We start from the raw sequence: 22,461 nt of genomic DNA, 5'->3' as shown, positions 1-22,461 counted from the left end.
CCACTGGGGGAAAAGCAGCAGTGTTAGATAAAACCGGCAGGCTGCTCTAATCTGGAGCCGCACTGTTTCTGCAGTGTGGGGTGACGCGTAGGGGCCCACTTTCGGGGCAAGCCCGATAAATCTGTCTGGGAGATGGAGATCAAGAGGCCGCGTGACGCAGAGTGCACAATAACACAGGCGCAGCAACATCATTCCCTAAAAAAAACAAAATCATATGAAAAACAAAACAAACAAACCAAAAAAACACTCCTCCTCTCCATCCCTACCACGTTCCCTGCCACAACAGTCTGCTTTAAACGCCTGCCCTTAGGGGGACAGTGGGGTGTTGTGGCGAGCACGTGCCAGCAGGGGGGGCCGTGTAAAGGCAAACACCAGGTTCGGCAGGAGATGAATAAGAACCTTTCTTCTCGCTGGCTTCGCTCAGCTTCTTTTCCGAGCAAACGCGCACGAACTGCTTTCCTTTGTCTGCCCACACGCAGGCATGCAAGGCTTAGATCTGAATTATTAATGATCAGGTAGCCTTTCCCACAGCTCTCTGCCGCTTCCACGGCTTTGGCGATGCTCCTTCCCTCCTCCGGTTCAGGAAGAATTGGGGGAGCACCAGTCAGCTTCCAGCTAGCTTTGAACTCAGTATGGAGCTCTTCATCTTTGCCTATCTTTATACATCCTAATGTTCATACGTGTGATGCCGGCTTGGTTCTGCCGAGCAGACCTCTTATTCACTGTAATTCAGAACTCATATTGGGGGAATCTTAAGAAGTTAGTACCCACTGCGGTGAAAATTAAGATGCCAGCATCAAAAGAGCCAGGTCTGGTACAGTTTTAACATGATCTGTGGTGTAATCTCTGAGTGGAAAATAATATCTATATCACAATTGGATCAATAGCCCTGCCAATAGATCTTAGAACTATATTAGATAATTATGGGATTTATATATCCCACTGAAGACATCTATGTCCCTGGATTGTGTCTATGGGATTATGACAGCAATTGTAAAAGGTTTTAAGGCACACGCCTTCCAAACTATGCCATATAATTAAAAATTTAGGGAAAGTCACTCTGACCTATTTTTTTTTTTCTGACCTACATAGTTTACTGTGTGTTTACAGCCTGGTCTGAGTCTCCAGTGGCATTTAACGTCTGCCAGCCTCTAACGTCTGTGCCTGATCTGAAATCAGCTAACCATCTTACTGCATAGTGCTGCCAGCACAGCTCTGTCGATAGTGAGCCGGAGAGTTCGCCGGCGATCAGTCCGTATTTCAGGAGACATTACATGGGAAGCTCAGTAGATGCGTTAATTGGTTGTTGCCTCGTTATAAATTCACTTTGATAACAGAGAGATTGTGTCTCCATTAATGAAGTGTCATTCGGTGCATTATTTAGGCAATCCCGGGAAGTGCCAAGGATTTTGGCCTCCTTTCAAAACATCCGGCAGAGTAATTGCCACGCAAACAGCACCATCAGGGTGTGCTGTTTTTGCACAACGCCAGTCAGCAGCCACTCGTGCTCGGCTGAGATTGAGGACACCCGTCAAAATGCAGCCGGCCCGCTTTTTCTCTGCGGACCCCCGCTTTATGCGGAGTGATGGGCTCCTTCAGCTTTTCATGGCCCCCGAGGGACATTTATTTGCCATGCAGAGTGTGTACAGCGTGCAGGTATAGCCAGGCTGCACCATCCGAGGAGCAGTCCGGTGCCCTCTGCCCCCTGCTTATCTGCAGCTACGGAAAACGGGCTACAGTGGAGCAGACTTAATGAGGAAAAAGCCGACACGCCGGGCACTGTAAGGCTTGCAGATGTATGTATCCTAATAGATGATAAATGGTACCTTTAATTACGTATGCATTTGGGGTCTACCGTATCGCATCTTTGAAATCCTTTCACAGTTTAAGTCTGCTCGGGCCACATGTTGCGATTAGGGTAACCTCGCCCCATCCTTTTACTCAAAAGCAACGTGAAAGCAGGGCAAAACTGAGCATAGACTGGAGTCGAAGCCCTTTCTCTCTGAGTTTAACGCTTAGATAAATCTTGATCATTCGAGAACGGCGAGTCATGTCTTAAATAGGCCGCTCTGAGAACGAATGAGAAGATCACGGCACGATCCGTTTTTGACACGTGCCAGTTTGCACTAGCTGAGGTGTCTGTGCAGTCACTGAAAATCGGGCTGTTTCGCGTGTTCTGTTCTGCCCTGCCAAAAGGTGTTTGCGCCGGCGGCCCTGCACATCCGCAGAAGCCCCGGCGCTTCCAGAAGGTGCTTGCAGAGCTGCGCTTTCTTATCGGAGAAACGACGACGCTGTAGCTGATAAATAAGATTTTATCTCGAGCTCGATGGAACAGAGGAAGGAAAGGTTCAGTCGTCATGCGTTATCTCCGTCATGTCGAGAAGCCGTGTCAGGGTGGGGTTGACACAGCAGACACACGTGTGTCTGCCTTCAGCTAGGAAGAAGAAAGAAAAAACACGTCATGACATGAGAAGGCACGCTGAAGATGTGTGACAGCACTTTTCATCTGCTTTCCGCTTTCATCAGCATGTCTGAATCAGAGATCTTGTTGTTCATGCCATAAAGGTCAGATTTTGCAGACAGATCAATCCAATATGTTGTATCAGAAAACTATTACTCGATAGGCAAACAAACATCTTACACACTGCCTGTTGAAGATTAAAAGCTCCTCTCATCCTCACAGTGATCACGCATGCAAGATATCTCCTCCTGCGTTTTTATAACCGAGCCAGTCACTTGCCTTTACATTCTGACAAAGTATTTCTGAGCATGTCTGTAGCTAATTCACTGCAGGATAAAACACAGAGGTGGAAAGACCGTTGTGGTTAATGGAACGCTGTTACTGGGAGAGAAGTCGACCTTGATCATTCCATACTGTATATCGCATATGTGATGGGATGACGTGGAATAACCTGCACTTTCCGAAAACAAGAAACTAAAGCTCCTTCCCAGCATCCGTGTTATGCAGATGCCACGGAGGGGTCTGGGATGTCTTCCTTGTCGGTGCCAGACAGAGCTGGGCAGTCGCTGGACCGAGACCCAGATCCATAACCGGGGCGGGCTTCCCACCTCCCGGCACTCCTGCCGACATCGGGCACCGTCTGTTTTAAAGCCCGGTGGTAGATTCAAAGTATCCATCGAAGAGCTACCTCTTTAACATCGGAGGGATTTGAATACACGCCGTGCGCCGTCTCTTGGGGGACTTTGCTCAGTATTTCACTAGTGTCGTGTACGGAAATGACCCACGAGGCGAAAGGCAAAGGCGAGGTCCAAAAGATCCAAAAGTACAGAGAAGAGCGTAATCAGTCCTATCTGATGTCGCCAGCTTTTAACAGCAAGGCCAGGGCTGCTCAAGGCTAGCTGCAATCCATTTTACGTGTCCAGTCTCATGTTTAAAGCCTGCCTGCTTCTCCATTATTCCACAGTGCCGGCCATTGTCGAGAGCCATGCCCTTGACCCGCTGACTGGAATGCGCCGCTGGGATTCAGTTGCAACCTTCCACCCACAATAACCAAATCGGTCTCTTTTTTTTTTTTTTTTTTTTCTGTCATCCGGTTCATCCACAATACAGCAATACTCTTTATTCTACTGATTTATGTCAGCTACAATAGCTGTGCTGCGATGGTAAAAGTGAACGAGTTCAATTCCTCCTGGATTTGCACAGAGGACAATAGGTGGAGAAGGGACCAAACAACAGGACGACCTTATAGCTCACAAAAGCCTGGCACCTTCAAGAGCCCAACAACATGGTTTCAGACCGGATCCAGTTTAACAACTGTGTGCAGAACAGGGGACAAACCATCAGGAGAAATAAGTCCTAGTGTGGGAGGGGTCTGTGGCACTTAAGGTGCTGTGAAGGTGAGGTGTCACAGGAACCCAGGGAGAGTGGCAGGTGATAAATACCCTTGCCACAACATAGCGCCCACTCCCCTTCACACACACACACACACACACACACACACACACACACGTGCGTGCACCTGTGCACTGAGATCCAGTGAAAGTTATCCTGATCTCAGAGCCTGTAACCCTCTGCCCCTCAAGGCTGCGCTACGCCCGGCCCCGAGATCCCTGTCCTCCATCCTTCCAGCCTCAGGATCCCTGTCCTCCATCCTTCCAGCCTCAGGATCCCTGTCCTCCATCCTTCCAGCCTCAGGATCCCTGTCCTCCATCCTTCCAGCCTCAGGATCCCTGTCCTCCATCCTTCCAGCCTCAGGATCCCTGTCCTCCATCCTTCTGCTGTATTAGTCCTTCACCTGTAATTACCACATGCACCAGCCACTCCACCGGTATCCACACCAATTAACCACCACGGAGGAAAAAATGCCTTGTTTGCCAAAAACAAATGTCTTCTCCGAGATGTTTTGAAGTGCATTTAACTATGTCCAGGAGTCCTGTGTTTTGCCACATTATTTATTTATTTCCTGTAGCACACAGAGGAAGTGCTGGCGAGCGAGACATCCATCACCCTGACAGCCAAAACAAATTACACAGCGAACAGAACTTTAATGCGTCACCCTGTCTAATGGTGTCAAGCCCAGCTGTGTCGGTGAACCCTGCCTCTCAGGTAGTTCCTCTAATGCTTGCTCGGAACTCACAAAGCAGAGGCGCTACGCGAACCTCTGGGGTGCCCGGTGTAAACAACGCACCGGAAAAGGGCTCCACACAACATGGCTATCCACAGACGGCGCTGGAGATGATAACATGTGGTGCAGAAATGTGTTTCTCAGTACAAGCTGTGCCCTGGGTCTCAGGCAGTACATCCTTATATGTAAAGGGGATATTTTTACCAGTTTCTACTATGTAGTTTCATATTGTTCATTTTGCATAGCTTTTTTGTAAAAACGTATATGTTTGCAATGCATTATTATGTAATTACTTGACAACAGTCATGTGACCAATTAAAATGACCAAAAAAGTCTATAACGCAAAGTCTGCCTACTGGGTTATTCAGTGAAAGAGTGTTCCTTTAACCTAGGTATCCTAGGTTTGGTCTGTAAGTATGATCTATACACACTCTGCGTCATGGCTCAGAGAGGGGGCTCATCTGTGGATGAATGGTGCAGTCTTCTTAAAAGCCAATAAAAGTGTAATTACATGCCTTGGGCCTTGGTGACAATGCATGGTGCAGGTGACAGCTATCGGGCGAGGGAGGCAGGACAGATTACCGTCGCCCCGCCACAGACTCCAGCTTCTGCCTCAGCGGGGTCACCTTGAGCATGGGTGCTACAATTTTACCAGTCATTAAACTCTTAATCCGGCCTCCGCATGTCATCCCTCAAAACCGACAAGGCTGTCGTCTGAGAGCCGCGGCATACGCTGACGCCCGACAGCCGATGAGAGGACTGCGGGTGCCCGGGGAGGCCGCAATTAGCCGCACCGCACATCCGGCACGGTGGGGCGACTTGGCTGAGCGAGCGATACCCTACTCTTCAGAAAAGATAATGCAATTAACTCAATTGGCGTGGCATTCTCAAGACTCAGGCTGAGCTCCTCATGCTCTGCGCCCAAAACCCCGCTGATTTCGTTCGATAGCAGCCGCGTGCTCTTCATATCCCATTTCTGGAATTTTCCGCAGTTTGCATATGTAGCTGTCCCTTACTTAATATTCGTCATGTATAATTTCCAGAGTGCCAGACCGGCCATATTTAGCGATTGATATTTTTGGGATGATATTTTTCAGGCCAGACAAAGCAAGTGTGATAAATTGGACAATAAACAATCTGATCCAATATGGGAGACATGCGCGGGAATCTAATGCTGCGGTGAATATGAGCTCAATGAGCACATGCAGGCTGCCGAGGCAGACGGCTGGAGATGGAGGAACACAGGAACGGTATTACTACAGTCACACTCCGCACTCCAACATCCAGCAGTCCAAGATCTGTGATCAGTTCTGCGGTTTCTTCTAAGCCAAGTTTCTTCTGTTCAAACTATACGAGGATGACAAAGCCCAACAGAAGTGGCTGATCTAAGGCATAGTATATTAGAGGTCGTTGGTATATTTTTATCGATGGAGAAAACAAAATCAGAGCCACAGGGAAAAGAGAATTGTGGACAGATGTGAACTGTATCCGATGTAAACATGGACTACTGTGGAAGTTAGTTCTAATGGCTTTAGCTTTTACAGGCCCATGACTAGCTTCCATTGTATCTCTGCAGGGTGACAACTGTTGTTCATCAGGCAAATATCACACACACACACACACACACACACACACACAGAGCGAGCCGGACTAGTCATATGGCACTTAGAGCTTGAGTTACGAATCATACAGTGACATAAGTAAATGCACACATCAGTTATGCAGTGTAAATAATATGGCACGGAATGGCATTCAGTACATAATACACTGAAGGAACTCTCTGTATTCTCAGATTTATGGCTCCTAATGACTGAACTTGTATATGAAATAACACTAAATAAAGTTGGGTGACGTGACAGAATGAGAGCACTGTTCATATGATGAGTTCAGCTTCAGTAGAGATGGTCTAGAATAAAATCTTAAACTGCTCCGCTAAACTCCACTAAATAATGCACTGGATACAGCAAATGATAATTTGATATATTAAACATAAATGGTAGTAGAAGTTATCTTCCTCTATCATTGCCACTACTGACGGCCTCAAGTTAATTCAACATTACCGACTATTAGTGGATAAATTAGGGTCTTATGGGTTAATTAAGTGGGATAAGGACATTGTTAATAATGCAACAAAATCTCCAGGGCTGATAAGAACATCTAAAGATCACAATAGATAGATATTTTAAAAATACATATTCAGTAAAGGTCTTCTCTGGAAGTACCCACACAACTTTACTTTGTATTTATAGCATTTTACAGACATTTGGCACTATGTGTGCTTCATGGGAACTGACCCTATGACCTTGAGGTTACTAGCACCATGCACTGCCAGGTGAGCTACAGGGGCTAGCGTTTAGCGCTAGCACTGGAAATGCATGTATGCGGCACAGTGTTGCACATGTACGTGTTGCTGATGCAAGTGTCCCAACAGGTCTAATGAAGTATAACCGTGACAACTGTGCCCTTACATCGCGCTGCTACTCCCCCTCCCGGCTGTCACGCACCATTTAAAGTCATCCCCCTCCTGCTCTTTAGGCACTGGTTTAATTATGCAATAGTGAGGAACGTTCCTGATCTTTTCCTTCATTCGTCAGCTCATGCAGTGAGCCCGAGTTGAGATGAGCAATCCTCTTACCGGAAAGGTTCCGTATTGTGTTCTCAGCCTTGTAGCTCAGTACCAGCGTATCACATTTTCAGCTTATAAGCTTCTTTTGGAAGTCGAAACTTTCTCTGACTAAACAAGTCTGAGCGGAGTTCACAGAAGAGGTCGGGGTCTCCTGAATCGGCATCCAGGATCATGTCCTACTCCTTCTGCTGTCTGTTCTGCTCTCTCCTCTCCTGTCCACACAATGGATCTCACACGTTATAGCTTTTGTTTCATTATGTTTATGAATTATGTTTAACCACATATCAACCAATATGGTGTCTGAAAGCCTTTAATGTGTTAATAACTTCAGGTGTTTCATACCAAAGAGTGTTTAGAAACAGCAATAGGGGCATGTAGGTGGTATGCCAGAGTTAAAGGGAGCATCGCTATGATGCAGTATCCTGATATGGATTTTTCAGACCTCGGGGAAGAATTAGCTCCAAAGAAAGGGAAGGTTTGTCAGCCATTCGGAATTAGTTTGGATTCTGAGTTTCCACCCGTGGCCAGCAAACCATGCTGTGCAGGTTACGTCGACACACTGTGTAAGCTAAATGAAAACAACAACAATCTATTTCGCCACTCGAAAGCTTCACTTGAGTAGGTGGTGAAAACAGGAGGTGCAACAAGACGTCTTTTCTGGCCGAGAAGAGCAAGAAATGGAAAGACAAAAGAGAGAAAGGTTGAAACCGCACAGCAAACTAATGTTCATTTCCCCAAGTACTTGAGTTTCTATAAAACATTTAATTAATTTCATGATTGCTCAGTTCTACTTCAAATGTAAACACACACTGACACAGTAAACCAAAGCAAGATTTCTTTTGCATTGCACTCTATTTTGGCTTTATACATTAAGATTAATTTTGATTTATTACTTTTACAGGGCGCATAAATTGTCTGGGTTGATCCTTCCTTGCGTCCTCCACGGGGCTTCCTGGTTCCGTTTCTTCGGGCCTCGTTTGGTTTTCCCCTTCTGTCATTAGCTTCACCCATGTCCTGTTAGAATGTGTGTTTATGCCCCATGTTTTCCTTCTCGTTTGGCTGGTGTTTGCTAGTCCAAGCTTCTGTCTGCACTAAGCCTGCACTGTATATGCCTCGGTTGTATACGCTGACTGAGACTGTGTTTATTGCTCTAACGGGTGTCGTGTTGGCCCGTGTTCCGCGTTGCGCATTTCTGTTTAGTCTGCCCGTTTAATTCCCTGTTTTTTGTGTTTTACTGAATCTCTCCGTGTTGGTTCATTGACCTTGGACCGTTCTGCCGACCCTAATGTTGGATTGGCCCATAATAAATCTCTCTCTTTTTCAGCGTTTGCGGCCCGTCTCATAATTAAATAATCAGGCCTGATTTATCTTACTATTACTTTTTTTGGTGTGTCGTGTCGAATCGTTATCACCTGTATAGTGGAAAATACCACGATATGAAACATAGCTCATCCCGCCCCTACCAACGTCTGGCGCCAGTCCTATTCTCTGGTTGCTCAGCCCGTAGACTACGCGGGCAACTACTCCGCTCTCCATATTAGACGAGACAGAAACATGCACCGCTTTGAGGAGGCAACGGAGCCTCGCCAGCTGTGATAATGATGTATAATTTAATCCAAGCTTGCTTCTCTAGCCTCCGCAGACCTGGAGCCACTCCTCCCAGCGCACATGCATTATTCAAGCTAATGGCGACCCTGAAATAGAAAGAGAAAACAAGGTTCTTCTCTCTTAAATGTTTCATCGCTCAGAGCACGGCATAGGAGAGAGCTCGGAGCAGGGGCCGAGCGGAGAGCATTGGTTCTGATGGAAAGTGAAGGATGAGTGGCTTTGGTCCAGAGACTGGCAGCTACCCTGACGACAGCGAGGGGTGGGGCGAATGGATCTGATTGGATGTGACATCATTTCCTCGAGGGTTCCTTTGTGTGGTTACAGTCTGCATGGGCCAACGCGGTGTGGGCGATGTCCACTTGGAATGGCATGATGACAATATCGTTTCACCATAGCTTGGCCGTTGGATGACATTAGGGTTGATGCAAAAGGGTTTGTGTATTTGATCAGCGAGGTTTAGGAAGCCACCAGTAGGAAAATGAGCCAAAGATGTGAGAAAATAACCCTGCCCTGAGCACTCCACCCTGCCTCAGTGGAGTTCATGGGACAGTAAGTAAACATTCATGAATTCAAATGCTACAAAGTCAACAAGGATGAAGATGTTACAGGGTCATGGGGTGGGTTCCGTTCATGATCACATCTGTTGTTTAAGTTTACCATTGCAAAAGTTGCAAATGACATAATTGACAGATCTGAATGACCATGGCAGTAAAGAAAGGTTGTTTAACAGTGCATAAAATATGTGTAAAAAATATTACTCATTTCAAGTAATTATTCACTCATTTCTAACGGACAGTCCATGAAAAACATTGACTTTGCAGTCGCAGTATCACTTTGCTGTACTGTAATGCTGTCTAAGCAGTACCCAGCCCTTTAAGCATATCGTGTGTGTGTGTGTGTGTGTGTGTGCGTGTGCGCGCGTGCGTGTGCGTGCGTGTGTGTGTGCGTGCGTGCGTGCGTGTGTGTGTGTGTGTGTAAGAGAGAGCCACAGAGGTGTGTGTGTGTGTGTGTGTGTGTGCGTGTGTGTGTGTGTATGTGTGTGTGTGTGTGTGTGTGTGTGTGCGCGTGTGTGTGTGTGTGTGTGTGTGTGTGTGTGTGTGTGAGTGTGTGTGTGTATGTTCAAGTTCAAGTTTGGTTTATTCGTCACATACATAGTCATACACAGTATAACGCGCAGTGAAATGGTGGAGAGTGCTCTGTCCAAACTGAGGAAGAGAAACAGGGGTGCATAGAGAAAAATGTATATATGCAAGATAAATATATATACTCTATGTATGTACAAAATATATTAACAATGTATGTACAATATATGTATATTATGATTATATACACAATGTACAATGTATATGGTTGGGTATATATATACACAATCTACAGAATGTACAGATCCATTTTGTATAATAACATATCTACAGTTGTTGTGTAACAAGGTAATTGAGTATAAATCTATATATACAGATGTACAGATATAGAGTTATGTTACAGTTATGTGTGTGTGTATGTGTGTGTGTGTGTGCGTGTGTGCGTGTGTGCGTGTGTGCGTGCGTGTGTGTGTGCGTGTATGCGTGTGTGCGTGTGTGTGCGTGTGTGCGTGTGTGTGTGCGCGCGTGTGTCTGTGTGTGTGTGTTTGTGTGTGTAAGTGTGTGTGTGTGTGTGAGTGTGTGTGTGCATGTGTGTGCGTGTGCGCGTGTGTGTGTGTGTGTGTGTGTGTGTGTGTGTATGTGTGTGTGTGTGTGTGTGTGTGTGTGTAAGAGAGAGCCACAGGGGTGTGTGGGTGTTAATGGAGAGACTTGGGAGGCAGGGTCTTTGGTAGTAAAACCTATCTGATGTTATCCATCACACATTGCTGTCATATCAGCAGTATAGAATCCCCCATAAAACACTGTTATCGTTGGACGTACCTTCCTCAGCAATTAGATAGCAGCTTCATTAGTGTGAGTGTGACTGAAATGTGGCCATTAAGGCCATTGGGGATGGGGGGGGGGTGTTGGGCGTAGCTGTGGAGCCCGAGATACATCCAGCCACCAGCCGACAATATATCCACCACGATACAAAACGGCATTTTCCATCCCATTTTCTATCATCAGATCTTAAATAAACATGCACTCTCTCTCCCTCTCTCGCACATTCTTTTTTTACTAAGTGGCTGACACGCCAGATTTGAAAAGCTTTTGCGAATCAAATCTTTGGGTTTTAAAATTCCCTTCCAATTACCTGGGATGAGATAAGCTGTAAGCTGAGCACCCTCCGTGCATGTGTCAACACCACTTTTTAATCTGCCTTGCTCACCGCTCCGAAGACTCCGTTGGAATGTGGATCTTGCATGAGAGCTGGCAGCCTGCTAATCCATTTGAGTGATTGCACTTCCGGCCATAAGGTGTGTACGTATAAAAGTGTGTGCATACATGTTTGCCCGGAAAGGCAGCATTAAGGTAAACATTCATGAGCACACACCGTACTGTGCTGCCCAAAGTCCACCATGCAGCAAAGTCATCAGAGAGGACCGTCGGCTGGAGTTTTCCAACACGTCATGCACACAAATTCCATGCCCACAAATTCCACGTACGTGTAACAAACTTGGGGAAATAAAGGGACTCGGATAAGAAAAGTTGTTGCCACATATGTATTTGCCACCAGGCCCATGAGGGAGGGCCGTAGTGTCGTTGGCGTGCCGACAGAGAATGGGAGCGAATAATTAAATTTACCAATGTAGCCAAGAGCTCGTCGGGCATTCTGGATAGTGCGCCGTTCAAAGCAGCAAGCAAATGATTCTTCTCCCACTTGCTTTTAGTATCTCTTGTCGGCAGGCACATGACATTGAGGCTGGAGTGCAGCGGCGTTCCCAGGATCCCAGCCCTGCGGAAGCAGCCAGACGTGGGAAGCATGGATTACTTCTTGACTCGGTCTGCTCGGTAAATCTGGCCAACTGCACCTGGACCCCTCAGTGTGGCCTGGCATGTAGCGAAGACAGAGTGTCGCTCCTCTGCCATCCCTCCTCCCGGAGTGCACCCCGGCTGCTCCCCCGTCAGCCGGCTGGGCCGAAACTGCCAACCCCCCCCCCCAACCCCAACCCCCCCTGGGGAAAATGAAGCACCCAGGTCCTGCTTTCTCCCTCATCCTGCTTCCTCCACATATCACATCGCCAAGGCGTCAAGATACTGCCGCCCACTCAACGCAGTCAGAGCATTAAATTTGACTGCACATCTATGAAGTCATAATAAACCTTAATATTACCCACGTTCCTCTCCGCTGAGGGGGTGGCCTCATGGTTGCCCCTTCCCACCGTTTCCGTAAGAGGACCCTGATTGCAAAGTGGAACCAGGAGGAGAGGGGCGCGTGTTCGGGGGGAAGGCTCACGGAGATGGACGGTAACGGGCATCGGTAAGGCTGAGTGTGAAGGGAGCGATTTAAGAGAGTGATGTGAGGTGACTCCGGTTGCATCCGGCCCCCTCAGCTGGCCCATGAGAATACACCTCTATTAGCTGGAAGGATCGGACTGCACACCTCACCAGACTGCGCGAGTGTGTGTGCGTGTGAGGCAGAGAGAGACGTCCGATTCCGCTCGCCGACTCTATTCACAATCTGCTCTCGGAAAGTGAAGCACATTGTAATGGACATTATTAGAGATTTCCATATGAATCGCTTAAATGCAGCCATTATGTATGTGTAGATTACATAAATATGAGCAGTGGTGCAGACTACGGAAGAAGCCCAAAGCCTTTCCGTCAGGATTTCTTGGCTTGGACGTGGAAAAAAAAAACCTGCAGTTTTGAAACAGGAGACCCAGACACTATTGCAGTGCCAATTAAAGAGTTGAACAGTCTGGTCAACCCAACAGCAAAAACATGCAGTGATAAAATGTCTGTAATGAAACACCCCCCCACCCCCGCCCCAAATGTACAGCCATAATTGTAGAATCCATAAAGTATGGCTAAAAAGATTTTTTGATGCGTTACGTTTGATGCCGTATTAATTTAAATATGCAGGCTAAAATGGAGCATATTGCAGCAGTAAAAGAGATAATGAAGTCTATCACCAGACTAAACACACAATTACACACACACACGTGCATACACGGTAAAATTGAGCAACATTCCATTCCAGTAACAGCAGTATATCCATAAATGTGTATCCATTCTGGGCAGGTCTTATCATATCCGTGGGTGAAATTGCGCCTTTTCAAGTGTGCGATTGAGTTGTAATTCTGTGCGTTATGCCAGCGTTCCATGGTGTGACAGACAGGCTCACAGCTGAGCCAAACATGGCCTAATTGCTCTGTGGGGGGGGTCACTGACCTCCATTTCACCAGAAACCAAAGATTATAGGGGTTTGGCATATTTTCACTACCCTCCCAAAATATAGATTACAATGTTTTAATATACTAACGCGACATGGTGCCAGAATGTGTTTCCTCTCATCGAGAGAAATGGGCTAAAACAGCGGGAAATATTCCTGCGTCTTTCGCACGGCCGTGCATGGATACAGTCCAAGGTCATCTGCTATGCTTACAGAAAAGGCTGCGTGCATTACGGCTCTTCTGTTGTCTGACAACATTGTGTCACCATTGCACAAATATATGTAAAACTTAAGTAAAGGGGACAGGAAACGCAGTATCAAAAAACACATCACACATTCAGGTCATCAAAACACGGCTGAGCAGGGAAACAAGTGGAGATACTCTCAAACTGTCAGAGAACTAGCAGAACTTTTCAGTGTTCCCTGGAAACTCTACGGAAACGCAACGGAAAGCCAAACCTGCTCCTTCCTTTGCAAACTAAATCTGGGAGTAGGAGCAACCTGAGGCCTACAAGCCTGATGTGCAGGAGGCGGACCGCGGGACGGGTGAGTGAGGCGATGGTGGTGGGTGTCTCCTGTGGGGCCCGCGCCCCCAGGCCCCAGGCGGTGTGCTGCTGTGCCCGCCCCCAATCACCCTGAAGCGGGTGTGGAGATTAGAGCTCAGCTTAATCCGACAAAGGGGATTAGACAGCGCTTGGGAGGATGCAGACCCGCTCTTCTGTGGAAAGGTGGGGGGGGGGGGCATAAATTAGTAAGAACTTTGCTGCAAGTGTGGTGAGCCTGGACTTTAACCCAAAACCGCGGTGCCGAGACGGGCGAGAGGGCCACTTTCGCAACAAGCAGTGTCACCCAAGACGTGCCCTCCACGTGTGCGGTTTTGCGGAGGATGGCAGAGACTTTGGCCCCGTCCTGCCTTCTTCTGAGGCGCCCCGTAACGTCCCGTGAGAAAGAGAGAGAGAGAGACAGAGACACAGAGAGAGCGAGAGAGAAGCTGAAGAGAAACTGAAGCAGCCCTTCGGCGCTTGTTCAGCTGAGTCGTGTCTGTGCACGGGACAGGACAGCAGAGATGATGGTACAGCCAGTAAAAATAGCAGCTCGTCTCAAATGCGCAAAAGCAGCGCGAGATGTCAACTTTTGGGATCTACAGTTTCTGGAGCACGGAGAGAAATAGCACCAAGTATTAGCCCCAGTTTAGATTTAGAGTTCTGGCAACAGGAAGTTAAACTACATACCAATAAACTACATACCAAGAGACAGTGGATGAGGAGCATTAATAATAACCCACAGCTCCTAATAGGTCAGAGGTCACTGTCCAAGTAGTGTCCTCCGCGACATGGTCTGGGAGACACGCATGAAGACAACAATATGGCAACTTTTAAACGCGCACAAGTTAGAGAACGCCGCTACGCAAGCAGAGATGAATCCAATCTCACGTGGACCCAGAGGAGGGAGTTGTTAAGGCTCTGACTTACCTCCCTTGTTCCATCTGCTCTTGTTCCGGCCCTGGAGTGAGGGCTGAGGGGTAGAAAGGAGAAGGAGCAGACACAGAGCTGGTGGGAGTGGAGACAGGAGTCCGAGACTGGTCCTGAGAGACATTTCCAGGAGTCTGGCGATGGGAAGGGGGGTTGCGGGTCCTTCACCTGTCCGCGGTCGTGCCTGGTGAGCGCGGCCGGCGCCGCACGCGGTCGGTCATCGGACACGCTCTCGAAGGAGCGTGTGCGCGCGCGCGCTTGGGCGCGTGAGCCTCTGTGCCGAGCTGCCGCGAGCTTCCCGGCTCTCCGTGGCGGAGTGTGCGGGCGAGTGAACGCTGCCTCTCAAAGCTTCCCCATCGCGAGCGGCACGGGCGCCGTCATCATCCGAGAGAGGGAGAGAGCGAGTGTGTGTGAGAGAGCGAGTGTGTGTGAGAGAGTGAGCCGCAGCATAAGGTACAGCACGGAGCAGCTTTCTCTGCCTACTTCCACGCGCGCGAACGCACACGCGCCCTCCTGCGATCCGACTCCGTGCACATGCGTGGCGTGCGCCGGCTGCCTGAAGCTGTCGCCCGTGCGGCTGCGGTCGTGGAGCCGTCCGCCGGCTCGCCGCTCTCCCGCTCTCTGTGGGAATTCGCTCGGTCCTTCCCTTCGCCTTCCGTCTGCCTGCTGCCTGAGTTTACTCTGACACTGAGGCGAGCGCGCGTGTGTGTGTGTGTGTGTGCGTGTGTGTGTGTGTGTGTGTGTGTGTGTGTGTGTGTGTTTGGGGTAGGCGGGGGGGCGTGTGTGGGGAAAGTAGAGTGACATGCACTTTGGGTCATGAGGGAGACGTGAGGGGAGAGGAGAGGAGAGGAGAGAAGAGAGAGAGGGGAGGAGAGGAGAGGAGAGGGGAGCAGAGGATGGTGTAGAAGTGCATAGCAGGCAGGGGCTACCAGTGCCAGTAATAGCACTAATCTTCACACTCTGATCTCTAATAGCCGCAGCAGCGGTGGCGCTTTTTAAAGGGCACCGGCACAGCAAGAGAAAAATCCCCGCAAAGCAGCCCAGCACAGCTCCCCACTGGCCAGCACAACGGGCAGGACTGCTCTGTGCAGCCCAGCCCAGCCCAGGTCGCAAGGCAGCACAACAGCAGAGGACACAACAGTCAGGCTACCGAGCATCTGCCCACACCGGGGGTGGCGTTTGGGGGGGCGGGAGCCCAGCACAGACCGAAGCAGCTTCCACTACGCCAGCTGCTCTCGGATCACCCCGGCATCCCCAGGGGTTGTGGGGGAAGAGGGGGCGTGAAATAGCCCCCAGCTCTTATGGACACAAACTTTGCAGCATACACTAGAAATGGCTGAACTGATGGTCACCGTACCAAGAGTTACGCTAATGTAATCTGTAAATTAGAAGTTGTGCTAATTTATCACTAGACCATATACGCATTCCACGGCAAAGATGCAGGAAAGCATAAACCCAGACAAACACAGTGTGCCTTGTGGCTGGAGTTATTTTCAGACCTAATAAACGATTCTCATAAATGAAATCATAATGAAATTATTTATTACATAAATGCACTCTGCGGTGAGCTCTTTGTTTTGAGGCGGGTCAGCGGTGATGTCCTTTGCGGTGTAAACCCGGTATGAGCGGCGCGCGAGCTCATCTCACACTCCTTAAACATTTCATTATCTTTTGGCCTCTCGTTCTTGCGAAGAGAACCGCTAATGTTTAGACACACCAGTGCTCCTGGGACAAGGCTGTAGGGTTGTTAACGCAGAGTACATAAAACAGATGCTTCACGGAGCCAAGTTGTACACACAGACACACACACACGCACACAGACACACACACACACGTGAGCACTGTGGCTTTAGTGTCCTAATTACAGCTTCTGAGGGAAGCCATGATTAAGTCCATAATTTTTTATACACGATGCAAAATTAATATTCTAAATCCACACATAAGCTCCGCGCGCAAGTGGTAGTGCAAGTCTCCTGCTGCCGCTGTTCTGTTGCCAAGGCCAAAATCTCATCCTCTTTAACACGTTACGCACCCAGCAAGCAAATACACACACACGCATGCACACACACACACACACACACACACACACACACACACACGCACACACACTTTCTCTCTGATCCCTGATATCTCTACCTGTCTTGATGTAGTATGCCCATATAGTAATTAAAGTTTTGCAGAAAGGGAGGAGAGGTGTTTTTAAACACTACAGCAGCATCTGTCTCTAACGTCAACCTGTGTAGAATGCATGGAGAAATGCTGTCTAAGGTGCTAAATCTGACACAAGCATGCCATTTGAGAACTGGCCTTGATCAAGACAAACCGGGTTGTTGACTGGTTTTGCATACTGTGAGTTTTAGAATCGTCTGCACGAGGCCCTTTCGTCGGCCACACCCGTGCGTGCATCTCGTCTGTTTCCATTTTCACACCAGCAACACGACCCAAGGCCACGGCAGAGTTAGTGCGGTGCTTCCGCAGCAGGGCGGAGTAACAAGCTGCCTCGTGCTGAGACTCTGAGCAAACGGAGGAAGACAAACCCACACGGTGTCACAGCGAGCCGTCTAGCTGAGCGCAAGCGTCAGGAAGGTCGGCGGCAGTGGCGGTTAGAGAATTCCATGAGCGCTCACACAAGCCGCCGCGCTCCACCACAAACAGAGGAGGCGGAACGGCAACCCAGGATGAGGAGTACGGGAAAAATGTCGTGTCGACGTTATGGAGATGAACGGAGATGATGGAGATGTTACATTGTAGCGATTAAGACGGAGGCAAAAACCTGCACGGGCATCGCGGTGGCTGATGCCCGCGTTGTCTTAGCCTGGCAGGCCCAAGAGCCCATTTGCCTTCGAGACATACAGATGGATTTAGTACCCAAGCGCTTAGCTCTTTATTACAGTACCCACAGACCAGACAGGGAGGAGGTGCGGAGGGGTGGACGCAGGCTGTGCATGGAGCGATAGGCAGGCATGGGACTGTGCTCGAAGGCGAGACCCTGCCACAGCGCTCGTCTGCTGGGGAGGAAGATGGCGAAGGAGCCCTTGGACACGGGCTGTGGGGAGCCCGTTGGCTTATCGCCCCCAGACAAGGGCCCCGCGGATAAACGCGGGTCGAAACAGAGCCCAGGCAGGAGACAAACGGCGGAGGGGTGCCGGACAGTGATAAGCACAGGAAGCTCCGTGGACAGAAATGGGAGAGTGAGGGAGAGAGGGAGGGAGGGAAGAGAGGGAGGGAGAGAGGGGGGGGCCGAGGAGAAAGAGATAGGAAGGAGAGAGGGAGAAGGAGATAGAGAGAGAGGGAGAGAGGGAGAAAATAGAGCGATTTTAACCACTCTATCTTTGTACCTCTGTAAAATCTTACACATTGTCATTCACTAGGTGTAGCAGATTGTGCTGTAGGTTTGCGTAGGCCTGCGTGTCTATTTGTGCGAATGTGTGAGCGACAAAGAAGAAAAACACGGACACACAGATACGGGCAGAGACAGGCCCAGAGAGAGGACAGAGCGTTTCAATTCAAACCCAAACAACGCGCCCCACGCAACCAGCAGGCAGCAGGGGCCAATGGCAGCGGCTGAATGAGAATTACGCAAAAGTAGTGACACGCTAACAGGGAGAGAGATGGTCCTTCTCTTCGGTCGCTCAGCTAGGGCTCTCTGAAGTAAAGCTCTGGAAGATGTGCCATGAAATTAGCTTTATGCACATAGAGTGGCAGAGGGGAAAAAAATTTAAATCCCCAGATGGAAATCTGGCTGTTGTGTCCCAGGGTCCTCCGTCTGCAACTGCTAGACAAGATACTGGATAATTTGATCTCCTCCACCCCCTGCCTCCTTCGCAATCCTAATCCCAGGATTTCTTCCAGCCCCCTACCCTCACATCCCTTTTATGAGGCTGGCGTATGGTTGGGAAATCTGGATTGGGCCACACTGGGGTGTCTGTCTTCTTTTTTTGAATGGCTATAATGCAGCTCAGAATTCTGCTCTGGCATTGCTACCATCTGCTCCGTGATTAACATTCCGATTGGAATTCACCACAGTCGGGGCTTGCCGACTTCCGTCGCAGAAAAGAACAACTGCCACTGCTGAGCTAATATTAGCCTCTCGATGGTTTGGCTTGTGAATTTTAATTCGACAAACAGCGCATGAGGAGATATTGTATTAAAGCCTCTGGACTGGTATGGGGAGCTTTTAAAATAGTGCTGGCGTTCCTGGTGTTCCTGGTGTTCCAGGTCTCCCCGGTGTTTCAGGCTCTCCATTTCTAAGTGGAACCTGTCATGGTCTGCTGAAAAGTGCAGATAAACGGAGCGTTCCCGTGTAAACACAACTGCATTCTAGAAAACAAGGTTTTGTGCACAAACATTTCTAAACATATGGTGAAAGTGTTTGTTGGTCATTACTTACAATAAAATACTCATGTATTACTTACATAATAATAATACTTAATAATATATTTAGTACTTAATACTTAGTAGTACTTAAGTACAATGCTTTCTTTCATTTTTTTTAAAAATGATCACTGGGAACAACTCCTCCTCATGCTACCCTGTCAAACTATGATTCTTGTGTCTTATCATGTTATTGCGACAGGACCCAAAACTTTGAGATCCCACATTTTACATACCAGTCGTACACAGGATTTCTACAAACTAATGATTTCAACACATATCTATGACATCTTCAGCAGCACCATGCTGACCTGAGTGGAAACTCTCTCTGCGTGTCCGAAGAGATATTTTTCCCTTCTAAATTCTCACTTTCTTCAGCCAGAACTATAGGTATAGGTTAGCTTTTCAGAAATACTTAACTAATCAGGATTAAAACAGCTTCACAATGTATACAAAGTACTCAAATCGCCATCCATGCATGTTTTAAGCCAAACAACAGTCCAACAAGCAAATCACACTAAAGTCACACACAAAAGTTCCCCCCCCCCCCCCCCCGAGGACACCAGTTTACATATTTCATGCGTTTATTGTGTGACAGGGTCTATTGAGTCTAGAAGACTCCATTACTTTGACAGCCAGTTAATTAACATCTCAACCGAGAAGGCAGAACAAGTGTATCAAAGTGTATCTCAACCTCTCTCTCCTCTCTCTGTCCGTTTAAGAGGAAAAGCCCTCATCAAGACCCATCAGTGTGTTTAGGAGAGACGGATCACCCGCCAATTCCAATATGTCCCTTCACCAACAAGACTGGCACACCAATGTCTGACACCGGCTGAATGCTACCATCAGAGAGGCGCGCGCGTGCGTGCGTGCGTGTGAATATGTATGTTTGCTTGCATCAGTAGAGCTAACAGCTAGTGCTAGCAGGCATGTCACTTGGGCCGTGGAACCCAGCAGAGCAAAGGAATAGGTGCTGCAAGACACCACAAAGGGAGTTTAGTGCGACCGCGGCTTCACTCCTGAAGCCACATAAATAAGACATCAGAGTGCACAGTCACATATAAAATATGGATTATTGCCCTCACTGCAGTCAACATGTCAGAGCACAGAGCCTTCAGGAGAACACCACGTTATATTTACAACACATGGCAGAGTCTCTTACGCAGAGATACTTACATATTTATCAGTGTGACAGTATGTGCATTCCCTGGGACTCACCCCATGACCTGGATGTTACTAACACCACACACTACCTGCTCTTCCAGGTGAGTTACACGGCACATGCACATGGGTGTGTCATATTGATTAATGATAATTACTACTGTACTTTGCAATAAAAAAACACAACTGAAACTGACATTAACAAAAAAAAAAAAAACAATTTACAAATTTGCAATGAGGTTGTTGGAGTTTTAAAATGATGCATATTGTTATTAAAAAACAAAAAAGAAAACAATAAAATTCCCACTACGATTTTTCCACAATCGCATATCCTAAAGCACAGACAGTCTTAGTGGAAAGTGAGAGTGACAAACCGAGTGCGTCCTGTCTGAAGGGTTCACCCTAAACTGTTCCCTCGCCTTCACGTCCGCTGTGACCCTACAGCGAAGACAGAACACTTTGTGGACACTTCTGCATGCGTCCCTATGTTATATAATGCAAAATAACATAATGCAATATAACAGGGTCCAAATGTATGGGCCAGTGACAAACTATCATAAACTAACATAGTATTTTATTGTTTTTTACATAGAATTGTAATATGTTTTTTAGAGAAATTATTTTAATTGAGGTTAAGATATTTTGTTAGCAGCCTGAGAAGCCATAATGTGAAATTAAAATATATGAATATATGAATTTTCACACTTGCACAATTTTTTAAACTCTTTTGACACCAAATATTTAAGTGGCATCTCACGTAAGCCGTCCTCCTAACACGGAGATCACCGTTGTAATCTGATGTTGACTTGAACAGCTCAGTATGATCCTGAGCTGTTTCTACCTCATTCTTATTTATGCTGGTACTTTTAACTATGAAAGATTTGTACTGAAGAATGTTTCCCAGCTCTTATAACAAAGTCAAAGAATCGTTGCAAACAGTCAGCAGGCCGCACTGATCTCCTGAGAGCTCAAAAAAATTCTCTCAGGAATGAATTCACAGGTTTTGATTGAATGTTAGCATATTTGCATTATGCTGGTTCTTGCAGCATATATTTTCCCAATGTGTACTGGCAAATGAACAGTGATAACAATAATAATAATAATAATAATAATAATAATAATAATAATAATAATAATAATAATAATAAAACAACAACAACAACAGCAGCACATTAGAGGTCCTAAAAACATTCAATGACAATGTGCAAGGATTTGGACTGCATAAAACGCGTATTGCCATAGCTGTACACAGTATACAGTATATCCCTCCCACCTCCAAACCAAGCCCGCGCAGACTGACAGCAGCTTGCAGATACTCGGCCCTGCGACGCAGCATTACAGCGGCTCCTTTCCCATTCGGCAGCCGAACGCTTCCGCGATCGTGCCTGGGAAATGGTGATGGAAGTCAATACCGTGGTGCCTGTTAAAAGCACAATTACACTGGGAATAAATCCTTCTACAGTCCGGAGCGCGGTAGGTGCCGAAGCCATACGTGTTATGCGGAGCGGAGTGGAAGCCTCTGCGTGGCACGAGCGGTGGGGGAATAAGAATCAGGACAGGTTAGTGATGGTTGTCATAAAATACGGCAGGATCTTCTATTTACAACCGGTAATAAATCTGCCACCAGCGCGATTTATGACTCCGCTCGGGCCGCAGAGAGACCCGCTTTTTTGCCAAGGGCACGAGAATTCCTTCCGCTGTATGCAAGAGCCAGCTGGCAGGTGGAGGTTTTGTCTAATAGAGCATTGCGGAAAGGAGAAGTGGGCACTAAAACATGCAAGGCTGCGGTGGGGGGTAAACTGATACCACAGAGTCAACTCCGAGGGCTCTGCTCTGTCTCCATTACTCAGAGAGAGAGAAAGAGCGTGCGCGCTTGGGTTCCGGGGGCGTCCGGTAGCCTTAATTAGCACAGTCATTGACACAGAATCATGGATCATGGCAAGACCTTTAGTTTTTGCATGTACGCACTATAATTATACACGACATACCCTCTGACAAGAAAGGACAAACAAGTGCCACCTTTTTTCAAAATGTGCTGTTTATATTAGAAAAATTAATAAGGGCAAAAGACTTCCTTGTATATGTTGATGATGAGGTAAGGATCAGTTCTAAGCAACACAGAAGTGAATGAAAATACCCCACAAATATTTAAAGACAAGCTTTGTGTGTGTGTGTGTGTGTGTGTGTGTGTGTGTGTGTGTGTGTGTGTGTGTGCGCGCGCCCCTCCCTGCACTTAACTGGCAGAGAAGACGACTTATTAATCGGGTTGCCCTGTTAAGTAATGACAGCTAATGTGTCTTGAGTTATGGGGTAAATATCTCTTCCAGCCTGACCCAGC

The 22,461-nt window shown here is 47.7% G+C and overlaps 1 protein-coding gene across 8 annotated transcripts in view; it reads right to left on the bottom strand.

The window, feature by feature from the left end:
- Positions 1-14,742, bottom strand: part of robo2 (roundabout, axon guidance receptor, homolog 2 (Drosophila)) — a 263,407-nt gene extending 248,665 nt beyond the window's left edge. For all 8 annotated transcript variants that reach the window (XM_035534276.1, XM_035534281.1, XM_035534278.1 and 5 more), the window contains exon 1: positions 14,589-14,742. In XM_035534276.1, the coding sequence (XP_035390169.1) occupies positions 14,589-14,712 (124 nt within the window). In that variant the 5' untranslated portion in view covers positions 14,713-14,742. The remainder of the gene's footprint in view (positions 1-14,588) is intronic.
- Between the last annotated feature and the right edge of the window lie 7,719 nt (positions 14,743-22,461).

Source organism: Electrophorus electricus, chromosome 15, assembly GCF_013358815.1.
Source record: "Electrophorus electricus isolate fEleEle1 chromosome 15, fEleEle1.pri, whole genome shotgun sequence".
Lineage (NCBI taxonomy): Eukaryota > Metazoa > Chordata > Actinopteri > Gymnotiformes > Gymnotidae > Electrophorus > Electrophorus electricus.
The sequence above is the reverse complement of the archived record's forward strand: the minus strand, read 5'-3'. Positions and strand labels throughout refer to the sequence as shown.